The sequence below is a fragment of the Diuraphis noxia genome, unplaced genomic scaffold, assembly GCF_037042655.1.
Source record: "Diuraphis noxia isolate RWA-SAM2 unplaced genomic scaffold, SU_Dnox_SAM2 contig0004, whole genome shotgun sequence".
NCBI lineage: Eukaryota > Metazoa > Arthropoda > Insecta > Hemiptera > Aphididae > Diuraphis > Diuraphis noxia.
The window spans coordinates 12,992,865-13,016,109 of NW_028301714.1; the positions used below are offsets into that span (position 1 = coordinate 12,992,865).

At 28.5% G+C, this 23,245-nt stretch overlaps 1 protein-coding gene and 1 long non-coding RNA gene across 3 annotated transcripts in view; one reads left to right on the forward strand and one right to left on the reverse strand.

Moving 5' to 3' along the window:
- Positions 1–17,708, reverse strand: part of SerT (Serotonin transporter) — a 32,890-nt gene extending 15,182 nt beyond the window's left edge. The window contains exons 1-3 of one of the 2 annotated variants that reach the window (XM_015520143.2): positions 17,557–17,708; positions 8,927–9,198; positions 4,906–5,040 (exon numbers count right to left, since the gene is read on the reverse strand). In XM_015520143.2, coding sequence (XP_015375629.1) covers positions 4,906–5,040; positions 8,927–9,194 — 403 coding nt within the window. In that variant the 5' untranslated portion in view covers positions 9,195–9,198; positions 17,557–17,708. Of the gene's footprint in view, positions 1–4,905; positions 5,041–8,926; positions 9,199–9,480; positions 9,501–17,556 lie in introns of those variants that run through there. The other variant, XM_015520144.2, reaches the window with a different exon arrangement.
- A 642-nt stretch (positions 17,709–18,350) lies between these two features.
- Positions 18,351–21,477, forward strand: LOC149055722 (uncharacterized). Its single transcript, XR_016191531.1, has 3 exons — positions 18,351–20,717; positions 20,848–21,073; positions 21,179–21,477. It is a non-coding gene; the product is annotated as an uncharacterized LOC149055722 (long non-coding RNA).
- Positions 21,478–23,245: the final 1,768 nt, after the last annotated feature.

A 23,245-nucleotide genomic window follows, 5' to 3' on the forward strand; every position in this document is an offset into this window, starting at 1 on the left:
TCATTAGTACACTTAATCGTCGTAATAAATATTCAATTAAATACCTGCGCGTTTGAATAAGTACATAAAACAAAAGAAAGTCCAGAAGCAAAATTACAAAGTTCAACCCCAAACACAGTTATAATGGTGTTATAAGTAATAATTGTTGAAAATCTATGTACCCAATTGTTATAGACTAAAAATAATAAATAAACTGTAAATAAAGTAAGTATATAGGTTTATATACTATTTACTATTTACTAAATGATTTAACATCGCGTAATATGCTTTTAATTAACTTTTGATTAAATATCACATTTTTTTTTTAAATCTAATAGTTATAAGCTAAAAATAATAATATATTAACAAGTATATTCACGTCCAGATTTAACCCCGAATTAAGCTAACAACATTTCTAAAACACTTATTATGGATAGCGCGTAATCCTTATAGTGATTTTATTGAGTCATTATGAAAGGTTTAGAAGGGTATAAAATGAATTACGCAACACCTGCTGAACGGAAACGTAAAACAACAGATGCCCCATGACTAAATAGATATTCTGAATTGGATCCTAAATCTTAAATTAAATAGTTACAAATAAAATCGATAAGCTATTGATAATAAATATAGCTCGTCTGCCAAACAGCCAAACAACAAAAAATCACGATGAAATTGGTCTGAAAAATTATATCCTCGTGTGAAATAGAGAAAAACGTAATAACTACATTATTACTTTATGAAAAAAGTGAACCGTCTCGGGACGCCTGGCAGATGTGAATCATCAAAATTAGTTTGTATAGAAAATATGCTTGAAAGTTGAAAGGATCGTTTATTAAAGGAAATAAACAAGATATTATCAAGAACAAAATATTCAAATTTTTGTAAAGAAAATTATTCTTTATTCTAAATGCACATTCGATATTTTGCTCGTGTAGCCCGAGGCGACATCGATGGCAGGTCTCACACGCCGCATTGGATATTTCACTTCAAAAACTGTATAAAGATGATTAATGAACTAAAAGGTCGTTCTTTTGGATTCATATCTTTTCAATAAATAATTGAGTGTTTATTATCTTGTTGATAAATAATATATCAAAAGTATGATAGATTTTATGGTATATTATTATACTCACAAGACTTTTTAAAATTTCAAGGATAAAAAAGTTTCTTTTTAGTTTTAAAACTACATAATTTTCCTAACATGTTCTACAGGATTTGATTGCTACTGCAACTGAGGCGGATGTCTTTAAATTTGAAAGTGATGATAAATCATTTCATCTAAAAAATTATTAAGATCATACCTCACTGGTTTATAGAAAAATGGTCAAGTTCCTTGTCTAAAAACCTGATGTTTAGATTCCTAACACGTTAGACATTCATCATTGTTACCTTTTTTCAATATTTTTTCATAGCTTATTGAAATCCCTAAAAGTTAACTTTTAACGACCATACCTATAATTTACACACAAATTTCAAATGGAATAAGAACGAAAATATGGAAACAGTGTAAAATATTTTATCCTTTGTTTTATGCTTTTTATGCTATTAACAGTATTAACTGAAAAATGTTCATTTTAACTATTAAGTAACAGTCGTCATAAAATGGTGTGGGCGTTTAAACCACGGTAAAAAGTATTTAACAATAATATATTTATATTGTGTGTGGATAATACTGGTTTTTTCTTGATATCATTGTATACTTTGATTTTTACGAACAAATATTATGCACTTTAATATTACCAATGGGTTTCTACCTGAATCACTCATATCATTCCATTCTTATAAATATTATATAATTTAATTTTTTTGTAATAATTTTGTGCTGATTATAACTTTCTGTAAATAAAAAAAAAGGAAGTGTATTGTTAAAGTATTTTAAAATTTGATTTCGATCAACTACTAACGGTGCATGTAATAAAAAATTACTGTAAACTTCATTATAATAATTATGCTGGTTTAGAGATGCACTATAAAAAAATGTTTCCGCATAGGATGTGAAATTACGGATTAAATCTAAGTTTGTAATAAGTAATAACCTAATTATAACACCACATAAATCACGCTATTTGGAAAAATTATATCAAATCACTGTTTTTATTTTGAAATTTTATATTTTTACACTTGGAAAACAGTTTTAATTTAGAGAATTTGATTACAAGGGCACCCACAGAAATACACACCGGGAGAGGAGAGAACAGTCAAAAATCCCTGATAACACAGTGCATTATATTTTTTTGCTTTTACAAGTGATAAAACAATTTATATTAACTAAAATATCGGGGCATGCTCCTCGCCCCCCCCCCCTACTTCTGACCACATGAGTTGATGTAAAACAAACGTAATAACATAATCAAGAATTAAAAATAATTTAAAAATTTAAGCCATAAGTGCTGCTCAATACGAATTGTTGTTAAACGTTAAAATGTGTTTGTTTGTTTTTGAAAATAATTGGCTTTATTTGAAAAGTTACAATCTATACATATAAAAATGTGTTTATAGAGAGAAAATATAATCATCAATTGGTTTAAAACCCAGACTGACGCGGTGCCCTAGCCCCTAGTATATCCTATCAAAACGACAAAGTAAATTAACGCTTAAACTGTTTTAACACGTCCGTAAGTTTTCTTTTTTTTTTTTTGAAATCCGATTATTATTTTACCATTCGTCATAGCCTGTGGGTATAGGTAGTAACATTTTTCTCGATATTGCAAATATCGTAAATCACTCGGATACGGTTTACTAACGGTAAAAAGCAAAAATTGATGATCCGAATAAAATCGACGAAAACCCATATACGACTTCGGCAATTTTTTCCCCGACTTCTCATTATTGGCCAAATCATTACTTTGTCTCGTCTTACCGACAACGCACGTTTGCGCCTCTGTCCACGGTGTAGCACAGCAAAAATCACGTACGGACACATAGCAAAGGACGCGATATAATGATGTGAGAGAATTGAGAATAGCGAGAAACACGAAAAAAAAATGTATAACAATAAAACAAAAAGTGTATTTTTATTTTTTTTTGAAAACCGAAAGAGATTGCCAACTAGCTGTTTACAGGGGTGATGCTTTATACCACCCTAACTGTTTGCTGCTGTTTAATTATATAAAATTGTGTTTTTTTTTCACTAGCGACCGCTTCACCAAAATCTGTAATATCGTTTTAACTAGAACGTTAAACACTATCATGGCTGAAGTGAGGACGTGTAAATATTTGTCGTGAGGGTATGCGCTGCAGCAGCAGTCGATCGCTAACACAGCGGCGATGGTCGCGACCATCATAATATACAAAACAGTTGCTATAGAGTGAACGTCAATATTGATAATGGTAAATTGCTTAAGGTCAGAGACCGTGTGTTTTTAAATCACGGTTTGGTTTTTTTTCTCTTCGTATACAGCTATTATAGCAGAAATTCAAAACAACGAATTTATTTTTTTTATTTACATAATCAAATTTCGTGTGATATTAATACATCCATTGGACCAAATTTATACGTTAATTCGATACAAAGACCGCTAAACAAAAGTAATCGTTCAATCATATCAGCTACCTACCAGAATGCTCCCTTAAATTATATTGTAAATAATTTTCTCAATTACTATACCATTTCGACAAAGGCGAAGACAATTATTGTAGACAAATATATTGATCACGGTTTAAATAATTAAATATGCAAATATCTGTTGTATAAAATATAAGTTATAAAATAATTTAACTATGAATAAATATAAGTATTTCACTTTAGCAAAGTAGATTTTTTTGACAAGGAAAATCTTCATCTTTTTATTCCGATAAACATAAAATGTCTGTAACCATATTTAATTCATGAACCTCCCTATCTATCGAAATAATCGATCAAGATAAACTTTTGTTATTTATCTAACTTTTGTCTATTTTAATGTTTGAATAATATCGATCAGCATTTCAGACAAAAATACATATAATAAAATGCAAACAATAGCCAGTAAAATATACTTAAGAATATTAATATACAATTAGGTATTATACTATTGACTATTTGATATTTATATTTATATTAAACAACTACAAATAATCATAATGAACAACGCATATAAAATATCACTGCTGACACTGCGTAGCCATACAAAAAAAAAAACTAGATTTTAAGATCATTATATTGTCTATAACAAACCAATGCTAATAATAAATATTAAAAAACATGTCTTATTTACTAGTCGATTATTTGTTCAGGTGTTTATAAGAGAATGTATTTCTCTTTTTCAATTATTGGACCTCCGAGTACTTTGGTTATTGAAAAACTCTTACTAGGGATATTACAGGGATAAAAACTAAACGAATACAAACAACATTATAGTAAAGCAACTAAATATTTGAAGCAACCATATAATATTTCCCTATTGGCCAATAATTTATTACTCGGTACCACGCCGTTTTAAATAAGCTCTATCGTTTTATTTGTTTCACGTTTTTGCATTTAATGTATAATTCAAAGGCTCGATGTTTGTCATAGACTTGAAAATGCTCTCAGGAATCAATTGTTTTTTTCATTCTCTCCCGGCGTCCTTGTATTCTCTTTTCTTTATTTTGTGCCTTTATTTTTTAATTTCCTAGTTACTCTTTTGTGCAGCTACTGTTAACGCAACTGAAAACAAGAGAATAAAAAACAAAAGTTCCAGCCAATACAGCAGATCATCTTTCAATTATCATAAAAGACCGGATATTCATCCTAAGTATTTTCGATTCTTGAAACGTTTTTATTTTTTTCCGTTTCTCTCCTCTTTTACCATTGATTTAAGAAGTATATTATTGTTGGCTGCCCCTATTTCTAAATTGATAATTCTCCAAGCAAATTGTTTCGTTGTAAAACATTCCATTACTGCACGCGTTCAAAGCATTCCACGAGTTGTTTTTGATAATGCGAAAATTTAAATACCCTACCTTTAAGAGCCGGGCAAATCTTCTTCCACACTGTGAGACATCCACATCGATGGAACTGACCCAGTGCCAATTCCATGTAAAATAAAGGCAAGCCACCAAATACCAACATCACCACGTACGGAATAAGAAACGCACCTATAATCAAATAAATTAAATTATTCTATTTTTGATATTAACGAGAACATTACAATATATTTAACATTAAAACATAATTTGTAATAAAATTATGTTTTTAAAATAATTTTAAAGCCTTGCAGATCATATTGATGCGATATGGAGATGCATTTTTTTATACTTATATTATCTGTACATCTATAAAACATTTATTTTAATTATTATTAAGATATAAATTTGATAATATAATGATATACATTATTATACAGTATAAGTAAGATCTACGAATAATTTTTTTCATGTTACAATTAGTATTTTTTCTCAAACGTACCTACCTATATAATATGAAATCTGTCTCAGTGTATAATAAACAACTGCAGCGCATTACAAAGTGTCCGCGTTTTGCATTTTTAACAATACACCATTCAAAGCAACCAACTTGCTTGAACTGATTATGTTTTCTATATTCAACGTGTGAATTACACTATAAAAGTGCATTTGGTCTTTAGAACTCCAAACCATGTGCCATATATATATAGATCTCAAATACTGAAATACATAATATAGTCACATTGTCGTCACAATGGAAACAACGGCAGCAGAAAACTATTATTTCCTTTTAAATGTAACGAGGTTAGGTGAATTAATGGCGTTTACCACATCGAGAATACCTATACCATGTGAATTGATTTTACGACAATAACTCCGTCCATGTTCGTTCTGAAATTTATCATCGAATAGTTTTAAACTTGTACAAATTTTGGGCATACGTAAACTGCACCAAAATTATATTTTTTTTATAAACTGCGCCAGAATGTTTATATACATTAAAAGGTGTGATGTAAACTACGCCCAAATTGTTATCTACATATATGTTAATATCTATGTTAAAAAAGTACAACTTAAACTGTGTCCCAATTGTAAAATATATAAACATTTTGACTTATTAAGTCACTATGATAGTGTACTTTTTCAATTATATCTTAGAAATTATATTTCATAATAGTGGTCAAACTCCAATTGATAAATATGTATCAACAATATGTTTTTTTTTTTTGTCTTGATATTGTATTTTTTAAATTTTATTTTATTCTACTTATCATTCATATTAAATAAATAATGTAACGATAATTAAAGACTGTAATTTTAGATAAGTAATTTTGTTTAATATTCTAAAAATATACCTATTAAGTTTGAAAAGTTTCAAGTCATTTTTACTTTTGATAAAAGCTCGGGCACAGTTTACATGTATGCTTTTAGGTTTACCTGTACCTTGGACGCAGTTTATAATTGCTGCAAATTTTGCCTGTTTTCGTGGCCTTAAGTTAAGTACCGCATAAAAATAACATCTATTTAATATACTTATTTTAATTAAATATAACTTTGATAATTTAAATTATATTTTTTGCATGTCTCATTCCTGTCCATAATGTTAATTAAATCTTTACATACAACATATTTAACTTTTTTATGAAAAATGTACAGTCGTATATAGAGTGGTTTTCTCAGTTTTCTGAACAAATTTTTCTACTTTGGCAAGCATTTATCAATGATAAAAAATCAATAAGAAATTTCAATTATTATTGTAATTAGTAACACATAATTGAATATCAAATAATAAATTAATTATTCGAAATATACGAAAATTTAATTTCATAATAATCTATAATAATAATAATATTCTGTAATCTATGTAGGTATAATATAGTAGAGAATAAAGATATAATACTGCCCATTTCACACCCACAAATCAATAACAAAATGAAAATATTTTTAAACTGATCTTAAATAAAATCATGATTCCTAATTCTACGATAATTATTAATACTCTGGTTGACTGTTGTTAACAAAACCAAAATTGTAAATTAATTAATTAATTTTTATATTATACGGAATACGGATGTATGTATTGCGTTTTGATGTGTACCTATTTATATAATATTATATATATATATATATATATATATATATATATATATATATATATATATATATATATATATATTTTAATATTTAGAATGTAGATAGATAAATAATAATAATAATAAGATAATTACAAACTGAGACAAATCATGCATCAAACTAATAAATTACTTATTAGTATAATTACTAATTCGGGACCTCAGCTAACTAATAATTACACATTTGTCATACATAACATCAAAAATGGTGCTGTCCAGTTGACTTATACAGGGAACACGCTACGGCTAGTGTATTTTGTATTTACTGCTGGCAACCAGAAAAGAAAATTATTATTTTTTTATTATTACAATCACAACGTATATAATAAAATTTAACAATTCCCTCCCCCGGTGATATTATGAATTTTTATATTTTTACAGTTGCAATCAATCAGACATTTTTTATATTGAGCTTAAATCTACTTTACTACATCGTCTACATTCGTTAAAACTGTTTGCTTTTTTTATACACGAATTCTCATTTATTACAGATTTCCAGAAACCATATTTTTTAACTACTATATAATAGTGATAATACAATCATTAATTTTCATGAAAATTATAGCGCTTAATACCAAATCATAATTTTTAATATGTAATTATATGGCCTACAATATGTTTTTTCCTAAGTAAAGAGTAGTCTACCAATTATTATAAGTACCAAAACAATTCTGCATTGTCAATTAATTGAGCACGCAGTATAAACAGTATGAATAATAAACGTCTATACTTAATAATAAAAATATATAAATCTTAAATCGTTTAGTACCAATTTCCTATCACAAAGATAAATTAACTATAACATAAACATATAAGTCAAATTAACTAATCAAAACTACACTTAATGATTATTCATTTACATGGGTTAGATTGTACAAATAGCATACAGTTTCTACACCTTTTTTATACGAATGAACCTCAGATGCATTTATCTACATTCAATTTTAATGTTATAATATTATCTTTTTAATACGATATTTGTTCGAATATAATATAAATTAGTTAAAACAAATTAAAACAAATTAAAACAAAAGAATGATTGTATTTTTGATAAATGTTTTATTATTGGTTCCTTTGACAAATTTATTAGAGGATTAGGAGTTGTAGTTTAATTCTGTGCTTAATGGTAGAAGTTCACACCAAACTTAAGGAATTTAAAAAAAAAAGTTGTTTTAAAATTTTAATATTTCTATTTTATACATAAGTACATATTAACTTTAAAATTTAGATTAAACGCAATCAATTTAAGCATCCAAATTTTAGTTAAAATCATTAAATTATTAAAAATTACAAAATTAACAGATGAATCACTTTACAGTACATTTATAAGTTGATAGAAACAAAATAGTTTTATTTTCCAATACAAATATTCCAAATAATATAAAACTTGAATAAGACTTGAAAATTGATATTCAAAAATACTCTAGATACCTTGTATAAAATAAATTATTTTCTTTAGCACGATAATATATCCTTATAGTATATTATAATATGAATCGCATGGATTAAAGTATTTAATAATTAAGTCAAACTTTCAACTTATATTAACTTGGAAATTATATTAAATGCATAATTCATTCAATAAAGATAAAAATAATAACAATAACTACGTTCTAATAGTTTAATATAGGTAACTGTATCTACCAAATACACTAATATGTTAATAATGGATAAATTCATAGAATCAAATGTGTTTGATAACCACCATTTTAAACTTAAACTCGCTTCTATAGGAAAAGTCATTAGCAACTAAGAACCTAAACCTTAAAGTCCATTACAATATATAACAGAAATGTATAAAAACCATAGAGATGTATAAGTTCTTAAAGTATGTTATATATTATATTATGCTTTGACTCTTCGTTGTTTAAAATAACTACAATCCATCGAAAACTGTTAACATGTTAAATCTAAAAAGTATTAAAAACAAAACAATTAATGATTACCTCCACCATTCTGATAACAGATGTAAGGAAATCTCCACACATTGCCCAAATCGACAGCAAACCCTACTACCGCCAACAAGAATTCGATTTTCTTCTTCCACGTCTCCCGGGGTGGCAGAGGTCTCCTGATTTTCTTGCACTTGTTATTACCACAAAACGTTGTAGACGGACCCATCATTGCTACTAATTCCTCATCGCCGTCTTCCACACACTCGTCGTTCCCGCCACCCCCGCCTTCCATATCACCGTCACCGTCACCCATCACCATGTCACTGAAATCAACATGAAAATTCGATAAGATTTAAGATATAAATGTAATTTTTATGAAAAATTATATAATGTGTTACAAAAAAAAACAAAAAAAAAACCCCAATTAGGTCAACGTCATTAGCGGTATACTTGAAAATAATTATTAAGTATTAGGTAAATTATATTATTCTGTAATTGTTTTTATTTTGCTTAGAATGCTTAGATCTTGCATACTGTTATTATATCTGTCGTGTTCTAAAGATTTGTACAAATAATTCCTGATATAAAATATATTACAGACTCACATTTTCCACGGTGTAAATATTATGCCTACATATAATATTGCCGTATTTAAAACGGCGTCATCATAATTTATTATTTGGTGATTTACGACACACACTGCAACGGCTGAAATAGTGAAATGTAAACATCTACAGAATTTGAATACTCTGGTTTTAGAAAGTGAATAATGTTTAAACATTTATTTCCATTTCCATTTCTGGTTCGTTGTTGACATTCAAACTGACCGAATTACACAAATATATAACAATATACATAATACGAGTATGTTACATACATACGATTGCAGACTGTTAAAAACACTTGTTATTTATGCGCTATAGTAAAAATCTGATATATTGTCGAGAGTGAAAAATGAAAAATATATAAATAGATCATCGATCATTCGAATCATAATACGGGCGGTGCGTATCAAAGGTTTGTAGAATACGTATAATAATAATAATAGTTATCGTCTGTAAAAGGCTAGTGATTGATTTTTACGTCAGTAAATATTATTTCGGTGCAGTGCTCGTTTGTCGGTTGTCCGGCGGCGACTGTGCGGCGGCAGCAGCGGTGGTAGGGACTGCGGCGGAGGACATTCGATTGAGCTAAGGACGGACATTTCTACGAATATTTTTCACGAGCAAAACGTCTGCAGATCGCATTTTCGTCGTTAACGAAATATCGTTGTACATTATTTTATCGTCGCTGCGTTTTCGAAATCTGTTTTCCCCTCGTAATAATAATAATAATAATACGAGTAAACAACCGCGTGGCAGGTCCCGGGGGCGCAGGGCGAGGATGGTCGGATAGAATAGTCCTTAGAAGTCATCGTATCGCTCGTGTACGAGTATTACGTGTGTGTGTGTGTGTGTGTGTGTGTGATGTGTACAATACAGACGGTGTGGAGGTAAAGGCACGTAGATCGTTTGTCACTCACAGTGCTCTCGTAACTAGTAGGTAGTAGGTACTACTCTTTTGCTGTTGTTGACTGGCATGTGCCACCGCTGCCGCAGGAATGACGTGCACCCCGCGACCCCACGGTCGGTTGTGTATCATAATATACACGATATTATACCGTCGATAGGTAGGTAAATAATATAATATATTATTATTATTATATTATTTGATCGTAGCTGGATCGACGATGAATCTGTTATCAGTAGTGAAGCGCCCCACTTACGCGTTATTATTATCATTATTACATGTACATAATAATAATAATAACAAGCATAACAACACGGCGGCAGAGGCATGCAAGCACATAATATTGTATGAACGTGTAGTAGTAGTAGTAGTAGTAGTAGAGTACGTATGTGTATACGAGTAAGTTCGTTGGAAAACCCGAAATGACAGAGCGATGACGAGCGCGATAACCCGCCAGACCGTCGCCGCCACCGTCTCGTCCAAAACTTTGAAATGGCACTCGAAACAGCTATTATACAGATACCTATGCCGTCGCACGCGCGTTTATATTATTATGTACCTACCTAATATTATATTATCATTATTTTACTTGTGTTACTCGCGGTTTTCCCGCAGCTACAGTCGTTATTTGTTTTCGTGTTTTACATGATAATATGATGTTATTATTATGAACCCTTTACCGATGCGCCGTTGAGTCATATACAAAGTTCAGTTTAAACTGTTTAAAGCAAATACTAAAATGCCTTACGATCAAAATGTTGGTGTTTATTTTTATTTATATTTTTCAAAAAATTCACACTTAAAAGGGTTTTAAGATTCGAACGGCAAAAAAAGAATTGACAATGAAAAAAAATTATCAACAAATCCTTGTTTACCGCATAACTTACGTCTATTAGATGCACTAAACATTTATTGATTTCATCACTCAAATTCGAGAGACGATTCTGATGAGTGCATAATTTATGTGTGTATATATACGTATATGTGTAGGATATAATTCCGTCATATACCTAACTCGTAAATCATTAAAGTATTTAGATGTCTTTATAGGATTATAATTTTTCTTAAAAACATTAAAAATTTAACGATTCGATGCTTCATATCACTATAAACAGCAAATTCATCGATGAGTACCAATACCGCATTGTCTTTACCCTTATATAAAAGTTGGTAGGTACAGAGTAATCACATCATGTTAATGTTATGTATACCATTTAACATCAATTTTCGATATTTTAAGTTAACCTTCAAAACTGGAATCTGTCAAAAAGTTTTAATGTAATTTAAAATATTTTTATGGAGAAAAATTACATAATACTTCAAAACTATAACACAAATCACAAATGTCAAAAAGACAACAAATATTATGAAAAATGTTATCTACGATAATGACCTTTGATAAAACACAGTTATAGTATTGACACTATTTTTGTCATAATAATCCAATATTATACGGAATATAATAAATCTCGTTTTTTCACCGATATCTGTTACCTGTTACAATGAACATTACATTTTGAAAATAGGGTAAACGGAAAACTGGTACGGTCTTTATAAACGCGAAATACTGGTACGATCCACAATAGTCAAGGTTTCCTAAATTTAGATTTTAGAATAAGTTTTGGTATGATTAACGTTTTAGCATTTTTACCCCTTAGAGAAGTAATAGATGGAATGGTTTATTTATATACAACGACACCTGTACAATTGTTACCATTACTAAATTATTTTGACGAAACTTATGTTAATGGAGAGTCTGAGAGCCCAATATTTTCTCCCCACTTTTGGAATGTTCATGAAATTACTTTAAATAATGGCAACAGAACAAATAATTTTTGTGAAGGTTGGAATAGCTATTTTAATAAGCTTGTAGGAACAAATAATCCATATTTTTGGTTAGTATTTAAATGTATCCAACAAGATGAAGCGACAACGCTGATTGAAAGAAGCCACAATACAAATAATACCTTAATGCCTAAAAGTTAAAAAAAAATAAAATAGTTAGCAAGACAAACTACATAATGAATGTGAGAGCTATTTGAATAAAGAGATGAATATAGGACAATTTATAAATAATATAGCTAAGTGTACGAAATATTTGTTTATATTTATTAACTATTAATTTATTATTAATCATAAATTATATCGTATTTATTGTATATTTATTTTAATTATCAACTATTTTATATGAACTTATTTGTGTATTTTGTTGATTTTTATTTCTGACATTATTTTTTTGTTTTCAGCGTATTATTTAAATTTAACTTTTTGACGATGATAATTTATTAAGACTATAAATAAGCATTGTAAATATTTTCGGACGCCTGAAAATTAAATTTTAAAGAGTACTAGTATTCCACGTTTTTGATTTCTTTTGCTATAAATTCTATGGACCGTACCAATATTCCGAGCATCTTAAAATAGAATCAACAAATAATATCAAACTTGAATTATTAATATTTTTTAAATTTTAATTATTGTTAACTATCAAACTATAACAATTGAACAATAAAAAAAGAAACATAGTACGATTATTTATAAACTGAAATCATATAAACAACTATAGTAGTATAGTCTAATCAAATAATAACAACAGCAATGTTAAGTTTTAATTGATCTATATACCAAGGAAATCTAGACAAGCTTACTTATACCATCATTTTCCTAGTGTATATTATAATTTGAAGTGCTTTTGAGTGGAGATCAACTCTCGAGGGCTACATCAGTTTGCAAATTTAAGTTCTTTAAATTTTTAATTAATTTAGTTGTTTATAAAATGACTTTGATACAACATTTATATTCGATTAAACATTTTTAATTTCATTAAGCACTAAATTAATATTTTAATTAAACTAAATTACTTTTTTTCTTAGATTTTTGTTTAAAAAAACTCAATAGTTTGATCAAATTAATTTAAATTAGTTTAATGGTGAATAATATTTCCTATGGACTAAATAGTTTAATTATTAATTAAAACATATTAATGAATAAATAACGGGGATATATTAGTTGAACTATAAATCACACGTACTTACAAAAACGTAATATTTCATACAAGGAGGTAACGATGTTCCTAATTTTAAGAACCTGAAATCAATTACGAATTTTTTTAGCGTAAACACTTTTTCAAAAAACGATTTGAACTATATCGTGAGTTACAAATGTTTAAAACATTTCTTACTTTCACATTCTTCTTTCGTAACTCATATTACTCAGCTCTATGCGTAAGTTCATTTTAATTTCGACTATTTTTGGCATTTGATTAATTTGTCACGCATTGCGTATAACGGCGTATTGGGCTGCTTAAAAAAGGAGTCGTTAATTTAGAGGATACTTGTACACGATATGGAAAACTTTAGAATACTATCGTCTAAATCAATAGATCTATAAACAGCGTAAACTTAGTTTTAAATTTTCATCAAAATGAACAGCGGTGTCTTTGAGTTTTAAATCTTCAAATATAATAACGAGTCTGGAAATATTTTTCACAAGGCACTTAAAAACAAAAATACTGCGTTTTGAAAATAAAAAATGAATAAGTTAGTATTTAAAACGTTTAGAAGACATTGGCTTAACATTTGTCAACGCTCAATGAAAACTATCATTTATCGACAATTACAATTATTTACAAAGTTAAATAAATTTGTGAAAAATATAAAATAAGTATACAAAGTTAATAATCATAATTTCCTAACGTCTCTATTATTTACAGGCAAAAGGAGCATTGTTTAAGGATAATATAATTACTGATAGTTTGTATGGTAAAATTGTTTCTTTGCTAAAACCATATAAATATTTATCTGTTTTTAAAACAAATAAAAACGAAGATTTAACAGATCTTCACTCGCAGTCAACTACAATTTTATCTCCAAAACAAAATATAAACACTTTATAAATATGTACACTAATCCATAGTCTTAATATCTTCATAATTAAAAACTCGATATAAATAATAATCCTTATTCTTTGTATCGCAATGGCCTATGTCACCAAGGGTAAATTATGTTACCTAGTAAAAAAAAACCCGAAGATTTATTAAAATTTCGCCGGTAACACCTCAAGTTATTAAGAACATAAACATACTAACACGAATCGAATATTTGAAACATTTACCTACATCGGTACAGCTAATCATATTTATTTCTGAAATGTACCTACGTTCTTATTTATTAAAGAATAAATTAAGCTATAAAAGTTTAGAAGGTATACCGGGGAGTCGCAACAGATTCGTGCAATCCATCAACCGAAAGAATGTGATGATGCGTATACATTTCCATCCCACCGCAAACACGTGGTTTTTGATGTATATGCAGTATACACGGGTAGGTAATATATACAATGAAAGAATTAATAATAAGCTAGCTACCTATACAATGATTATAATTTAAAATAGTACCTATTAAGAACTGCAGCGGCCACTTTGCAAAGACTTCAAAAATAAATAAATTCATGAGGTCGGCGTAAATGCTGCACGAATTCCCAAGCGTTATAATATATATTATTATATTTTACTCCGACTAACTGTGGCGAAAATAAAAGGAAACACTTTTGATTTTGATCTCGCGGCTATTTAAATCACACAATTCATTACAATACGGTATTATCCATTATTAATAATATAACAGCATAAATAACACGCGATGAAACTTTAGAGGTGTGTGATAAAAGAGCGCAAAAAATACGTATACCACATACACCTCTATACGGTAGAAAAAAATGCTAATCGATATTTTCTAATTCAATTCTTATTATTATATGTAGTCATGTGTGATGGTCGTCATCGTGTTTAATCGCGGGCTGCAAGTCGCATTATATGCCAGTTACCACGACTGTCGCCAAGGCCAATAACACGGGAGCCGCAGTGACTTACCTGACGTTTTCACCAGAATATACATACATAATATATTATATCATATAGCTATAATACGTATACATATTACGGATACCTATAATAGTACCTATTACTACATAATAGCAGTGTTACGGGCGACGGGCGGGTTGCTATTTCCGAGGGAAAAATACGTCCGTAAAAGCCGCGATTTTTATTAGTTTAATGAATAACTTACTGTCATGATAATAACATAGTACAGAAAATAATTAAAGTTATAGCTAGTGTAATTCGTGTTTTATAACATTATAAAATAAAAATGGATCTGTTGAACGAGAGTGATGATCTTTCAAATGTTTTATGGCTTATCGGGGCAAGTTTTATTAGGAGAGACTGATATAATAATTATGCGTATATAAATGAATGGTATAAATTAATATTCAACTAAGAATCGAATGTTGTGACCGTCAATAATTATAACTGCCGGGCTTGCAGTCTAATCGAGAAAGTTGCAGCACAAAGACGATCAGTGGACAATAATGTTTTTCATTCGTTTATTATTATATTTGTTGCTATATTTGCTTTCAAAACAGATCATCACCACCATTGATGAAATCGATTATTTGGTATGGTATATTTTTCCAGGTATAACAGAATAATATTTCCAAATAAAATTATTAAGCCCACCATGTTTATTGTTTACGAAGGTTAGGTTAAAAAATGATATGATTCTAATTATTAGAAAATACATTCAATTATACAGTCAGAAGAGAAATTAAATTATAAGCCAATAATTAATTATAATATTATTTGCATTCAAAAGTATCTCATCATTTGTTGTTATATTTTAAATAGGTGCCAATTTCATTATTATGACTAAATACAATAATTTATATATGTATATTCAGTAGCCAGTGGTAGATGATATTTCTAAAAGAAACTGTACTTGGAAAAAAACAATTCTCTTAAAATTATTATTAATAGATTTATTTTGAAAGCATTTTCAAATGTATTCTCGATAGGTAATTTAATATTTTATTACGTTGATAGTTAACACCGTGTCTTATTTAATAAATAATTTACTAATACATAATTCCAAGAATCTTTTGAAGTTATTATACTACTAACTTGAAAAAAATCTAAATACGTTTCGTTATAAATACAGAAAATATAAAAAAAAGCAACATAAAGAAGTATTGTAATAATTGCGTATAATAAACTAATTCGGTTGAAAATCGGTTTTGTAATAAATAACTTAAAGTTAACATTAGTGTATCATTATTCAAAACTGGGGATCGAGGTTTTTATGATAAAAAAGCAGTAATAGGAAATTAAAAATAATGCAACTTCTGCAACCAACGCAAAATTAACCCATACGCAGTATCTTGTCTTTTTTAAAACTGTCATTTGTAGTTATTTTATCTTGACTTAATTACTTAAATATGAGATAATAAAATTATAAAATTATATATGGGCAATTATAAAGTACGATAATTTTGTCCTTCGTGATTACAATTATTATTTTGATTTATTATAATATTATAAAATATTTTATACATTACCTAAAAACTGTAAAAAAAAAAAAAAATGGATTTCATTAATTAATTTCAAATATTTCAATTGATTTAAAAAGTCATATTCAATAAATAATGATCGCGAACAAATTTTACCTATTCTTATAATTGTAATTATTATTAGAATCACATTTGAAAGTTGACAAATATTTGCTTGCCTAAGCAAAAATTGTAGAGTAAAATAATAAAACACAATAATATGGAAAATTGTTTTATTTTAGTAATTAAAAAAAAACAACAAAAATTTAAAATACAAGGTATAAGCATTTCTTTGACGTGATATAATTATTACTCTCAATAATAGTCCCGTAATAAATTCTAAATGTATATGATTTCTCTATTCGTGTATTTCCGCGATAATCATACACGACCTCACAAATACTTATTGCAATAATCTATTTTTATATCTATTTTATTTTATTCGATAAAATGAAAACAAAAAGTTAATTTAAAATGTATGATAACTTACTATAACTGATTCAACAGTTTGGAATATTCGATTAAAAAATGTTTCATTAAATGGCTTTAAATAAGCATTAAAAAAAATAAAAAAAATAAATACATACATTTTTTTCATCAAACACGGTACACCACAATATTATTATAATAATATTTACTTATAACATCGACATAAAACCCATTCGAAGCATATGCATTAACTGCACTGCAATAAAATATGTTTTCTATTCGTAAATCGAAATAAAATAAATATAATAATATTAATAATAATAATTTATATTATCAAACAAACTACGTGAGTAAAATAGTACCTGTTGGCGGTCGAGTTGGCAAGAAGTGACGACCAAGGAGTGCATGGCGCGTGCCGCCGGTGCAGTAGTGCGGCTGTAACCGGCGCGCTAAATACACTGCGACCAAACTCAAATCACCCAAAAACCGTTAAAGCCCTTCCGGAAAATATTATGCCCTACAGTCGCTCGGTGTCCCCGTGTAAAGCAGTGCACGGAAGCTTAAAAGAAAGGAGGGAGATTATTTACGTTTTAAAACAGCATGCGCACAACCAGATGTTCATAAACATTTTGCAATTTCAACCTTGTTAGTGGTAGTGTATATAATATATACCTATATACAGCAGAATACTATGCTACGGTACAGACTTCATTAATCAAGATATTTATTGTTTTCGGTGAAATAAAAATACTTTTGCAATAATATGTGACGTAATTATATAGTATGAATCTAGGACGAAATATCCTGTACTAAAATATCCAAGTCAAGATATTCAAAGTCAAAATATCCAGGGAAAAAATAACAAATATATAGGATAAAATATCCAAATAGGTTTTTTTGTAACTAATAAAGTAATAACTGTTGATAGTAAAATAATAAACACAATAAGTTGCGTACATAAGCTTTCGTCTATCGGTGTTAAACTACAATAAATTACCTATCATATCATATCTTAAGCTTATAGGTAATCTTTATATAGTAGACATAATAAGTCAGTCCAAGGTCGACACTTTTATCTACAATTATTTACTGTTTTCGGTGTAGAATCGTAATAGGTATTGATTTTAATCATTAGTTTATCGGTGACTATTGTGTAGTGTGCCAGTGTGACTTTGTAGTACACGTTTTAAAAGTCGTAATAATTATAGCTTATTTGTTTTGTACTAAAGAATTAATTAATTCAAACAAAGGTGGATTGAAAGGGTGGTTAGATGGATACATGTACTTTATAAAATATAAAGGAAAAGAAAAAGTTTCATGGCGATGTGTGAAGTAAAATAGCTTAAAATGTCAAATATTTGTCAAACAACATTAAAATACAGTAACCCACGTATAGTAAGATAATATTTGATTGTATACAAAAGTAACCTGAATGATGTTGATGTCACAAAATGTTTGGATATTATGCTAAAAACTATTAAAACAAATGAAATTAAACCAGCAGAAGTATTTTTCAGAGAAGTTGCGAATTTATCCCGAGAAGTTCAAGCACGAATACCACCAGAAGAAATTGTAAAACGAAGATTAAGTCGACCAAGATCAAAAAATAATCCCGTGAGTCCAATTAGTTTAGTTGATTTAGTATTTGACGAGGATTCCGAGTGGTGTAGGTACTATCCTTGATGATACACATTCAACAAGATTTTTGTTGTATGATAATAGTGTGATGGCAAACGAACGAATAATCATATTTACCACTGATAACGGTCTTCGATATTTATCAAAATCGTCTTCATAATATATGGATGGTCATTGGCGTAATTCCATTAAATTTCAGCAGGTGCAAAATTTTTTTGGGTTCAACAATCGTAATGACAAATTAAGTTGTATTACTCATATTTAAAGTTAATTGCATTGCTCGCGTGTACTATAGGTATTTTTTTTATATTTGATAACAATATAAAATAAACAAATATCAAAATCTGTAGGTTCCTATATTTTAAATACTATATCAGGCGCGGATTCAGTATGGGGGCGGAAAAATGCCCAGTAAAAAGAATCAAAACTAATTTTAACACGTTGAGTGCCGCGGTCGACGGGTAGTCGATTTGTATAGGCATCTTTATGGCAATATGCCCTTATAATTTACTCGGTTATCAGAGCAATTCTTCTGAATCAATTTATCAATTGATTACAAAGTTGTATTTAACATAACTGTTTCGTGTAAGTTATTTTTGAACACATATACGCGCGCTATATTTTATTAGCTATTTTATTTTGCATGTGAAATATTCGCCCCCCCCCCCCATAATCTCGGGCTGGATCCACCCCTGTACTATATGTGCTGTATCTGTACTATGATAAATTATATTACGTGCATATAAAAATATGATATTTATATGAAATTAATTAAAGTGATAACAAAATTTTTAAATAAGTTTTAAAAAAATTCAACAAATCAATGAAATATAGTTGATATTGTATTTTAATAGGTATACGCAAGTCCTATATGGGGCAGTTGTGCTAAAAGCCACTTAAATAAAATTCAAATTTATCAAAACAAAATACTCCGCATAATAACAGATGCTACCTGCAGGTTTGTACGCAACAAAGCCTTGCATAATGACTTAAAAAACCCTACTACCGATGAGCACATAAACCATATAGCAAACAGATTCTTTAACTCACTTACGAACTCAAATGGTGCTGCTCACTATAACTAGTATAACTTACACGAAAGCCCTCCAAAAATTCGTCGTCTCAAGAGAGGAAGACAACACGACCGCAGAAAATGACATCTACCACTAATTACCGCAATATCGAATGCATCATGCCAGAAAATTACTAGCTTAAACCTACTATACTTAATATTTAATATTTTATTATTATATCGCAATTATGTATGAAAGAAAAATTGTTAAAAAAAAAATCTGTAATAATTTGTATATATCAGTAGGCTTTTATAGCTACCTATTCTAGCTAGGAATGCCTTAATTAATAATCAAAAAAATTTTAAAAAATAGGTATAAAGTTCAGTAACTGCAGATGCAAAAGCATATCTTTGCACCTGCTACATAATACCAGGGGATGCAATTTCACCGTCATGCACTCCCGTAATTACGTCACTGTGTATGGTAATTTGCCCAACATATTCCAACAACATTATGTAATAAGGGTAGAAATAAATAATGTTTTCATCAGGGCTGTATATTGCTCGAAGAAAAAACACAAACAACGTATGAAAATATGTTAACTCTTACTATAGAAAAATATGAATAACTAGAAATGTATGATGATCCAAAAATTATAAATTGTGATCTTGAGAAAGCTGTTATAGTTGTTATAAATGCAATAAAAATGACATTCGGAGATGATATTCAAATACAGGGCTGTTTTTATCATGTATATATAAGTGCAAAAACTATATGATTGGAAACATATTATAAAGAAAATGAGACTTTCAGTACATTTTGTGCAATGCTAGACGGCCTTGCGTTTCTCCCTGTCGACGATATTGAAAAAGGTAGGTAATTAATATGAATATTATAGAAAATAAATAAATCAAAATTTACTTCCCCTATACTAAATGCTTATGGCCAAAAAAATTATTATTATTTACACTTACCTATATAATATTTTTATTTTTATTAAAGATTACTTCATTTGAAAAATATCATGTCACATAAAGCTAAAGAGTTGGTTGTATATTTTGAAAATACATACATTGGAAGTACTAAAAGAGTAGGACGTAAACAACGTAAACAACGTAAAATTCTCCTTTGTTTTCGCCTTCAGTTTAGAATGTGATGGAAACAACACAGCGTGATGGTAACGGACAAATAATCAATGTGAAGGATGGAATCATAGGTTTCAAATTTAGTGAGTAAAATATTATTATTATAAAAGGTTATTATAGTTAAATTATTATATTAATCTTACCTACATTTAAAACTTAAATTTCTATGTAACGCACAATCATCCAAGCATTTGGACCCTAATTTAAAAAATGCGCATCGAGATCGCCGCCGACGAAACGAAAAATGCACAAAGAAAATTGGGAACGTTGGATTCGTCAAAAAAAAAAAAACCAAAATATATAAAGATGCAAGAAAAACTTAAGCTACTTTGTCTTGAGTATATTAACGGCCAAAAGTAATTAGATATTTTTTTAATTTCAATAGCAAATATTATACGATACCTAGTTCATTACCTACATCTATTTATTTTATCATATTTTTATAACTATTTATTTAATTATTTTTGAACTGAGTTTGTACACAACATATTATTTTTATTACCTTACTATGTGCTAGGTACTTATTTTAAATAACAAAAAATAAATAAAAATATTATTTCAATATTTTGACTTGGATATTTTAGTACAGGATATTTTGTCCTTAGATTTTTTCTCCCAATACCGTATAATATATACGAATCACGCACATGCCTTAAACGAAATCCGTCAAAATCGGAAATTCGTATTTGTTTTGGTCGTATTGACTCTACTAATAAATATTATATTATTATGTTAAATAACACATTTAATAAAAAATTTACAAAAACATGATCTCAAACAGCATTTGAGTTTAATTAAAAACTATTATTTCTAAAGTGAACATTTTTTTTTGTGTTCTCACTTCTATTGATATTGAACGATCAAACTGTAATATATATGATTAACCTGAATCACGCACATTTTTTCCTGGCTATTTTAAACTTAGTAGCCAATAGGACATTTCCCCCCCATTTTTTCTAAGTCTACATTTTAATAATATAATAATATTATAATCATCGAAAATAAAATTATTATTTTTTAACACATATTTTTTAGCTATTGTTCATATACTTTTTTTTTTTGTTAATACTGTACTAGTTTAATAAAAAATGTTAATAAAAATATCATTTAAAAAAAAAAAAATTGTCTAAATAAAACATAATAGTACAATAGTATTATACATTATACTAGACACTAGTACTCAATTATGTGGGTAACATTAAAATCTAAAATTGTGTCCTAAACCCAATCAATTACAATAACTATTAAGATAACATTCTTATACAATCTTACATCGTCATGAGCATTGAGTGAAAATGTTATATCAAAAATGTTCAATTCTGCAATTTAGTAAAATTAAATATTATTTATTATTTTTTTGTTAACATTGTTTAGTACACTGGTACAATTTTCACAAAAAAAGATATTTGTTGAAAAATAATAATATCCAGTGTCGGCCTGGTCATGGCCTCTAGGCCGCGAACGCATCCGGGGCCCCCGGCCGTATTTGTGTCGAAGGGCCCCGATATTACTAAAAATATAATATTTCGCTACCTATAAGCATTTTTTATCATTTTTATTTAATAACATGTTTGGAGGACTTTCTGAAGAAATGCATTCGGGGGGCCCTTTAAGTACCAGGCCCACACTGATAATATCATATTCGAAGATTAATAATATTATATTATATAAAGATAATGACCAAGGGAGAACATCCAATATGCCCATCATGATGTGTCCAAGTCACCATCAGCCACAACCTTCCCGAATCACGAAATATTAAGCAATCACCCTTAATCTAAATAGCAAATATCATCCAGTTTATTAAATCCGCCAACCTCCAAACAAAAATAAAATAAACACTTAGATTTAGTAACTACACAAATATGGTATTAATTATTTCGCTTTAAGCCCAATGGCCTATGTTGCCGAGGGTATATGTAAATACACTTAATATATATATATATATATAATAAAGATTTAGACTGTGAAAAAAAATGAGGGGAAAATGTCCGTATAAAAAATGTATCAGGGAAAAATGTACATTAACCGATTACCTATATACTTAATTGGTGATATCATTGTTGTTCCTATAATACTTACAAATGTTAGAATGTTATATGTATTTAAAATACTATTATTTTATTCTTAAAAAAATTAGTGAACACCTGTATTTTTTTTTTTATTAGCTTCCAGTATAAACTATTATAGCTCGACAATTACGAGTATATAAGTACATGATATAGATACAAAGACAGTGTGGTGTTACAAAAGTA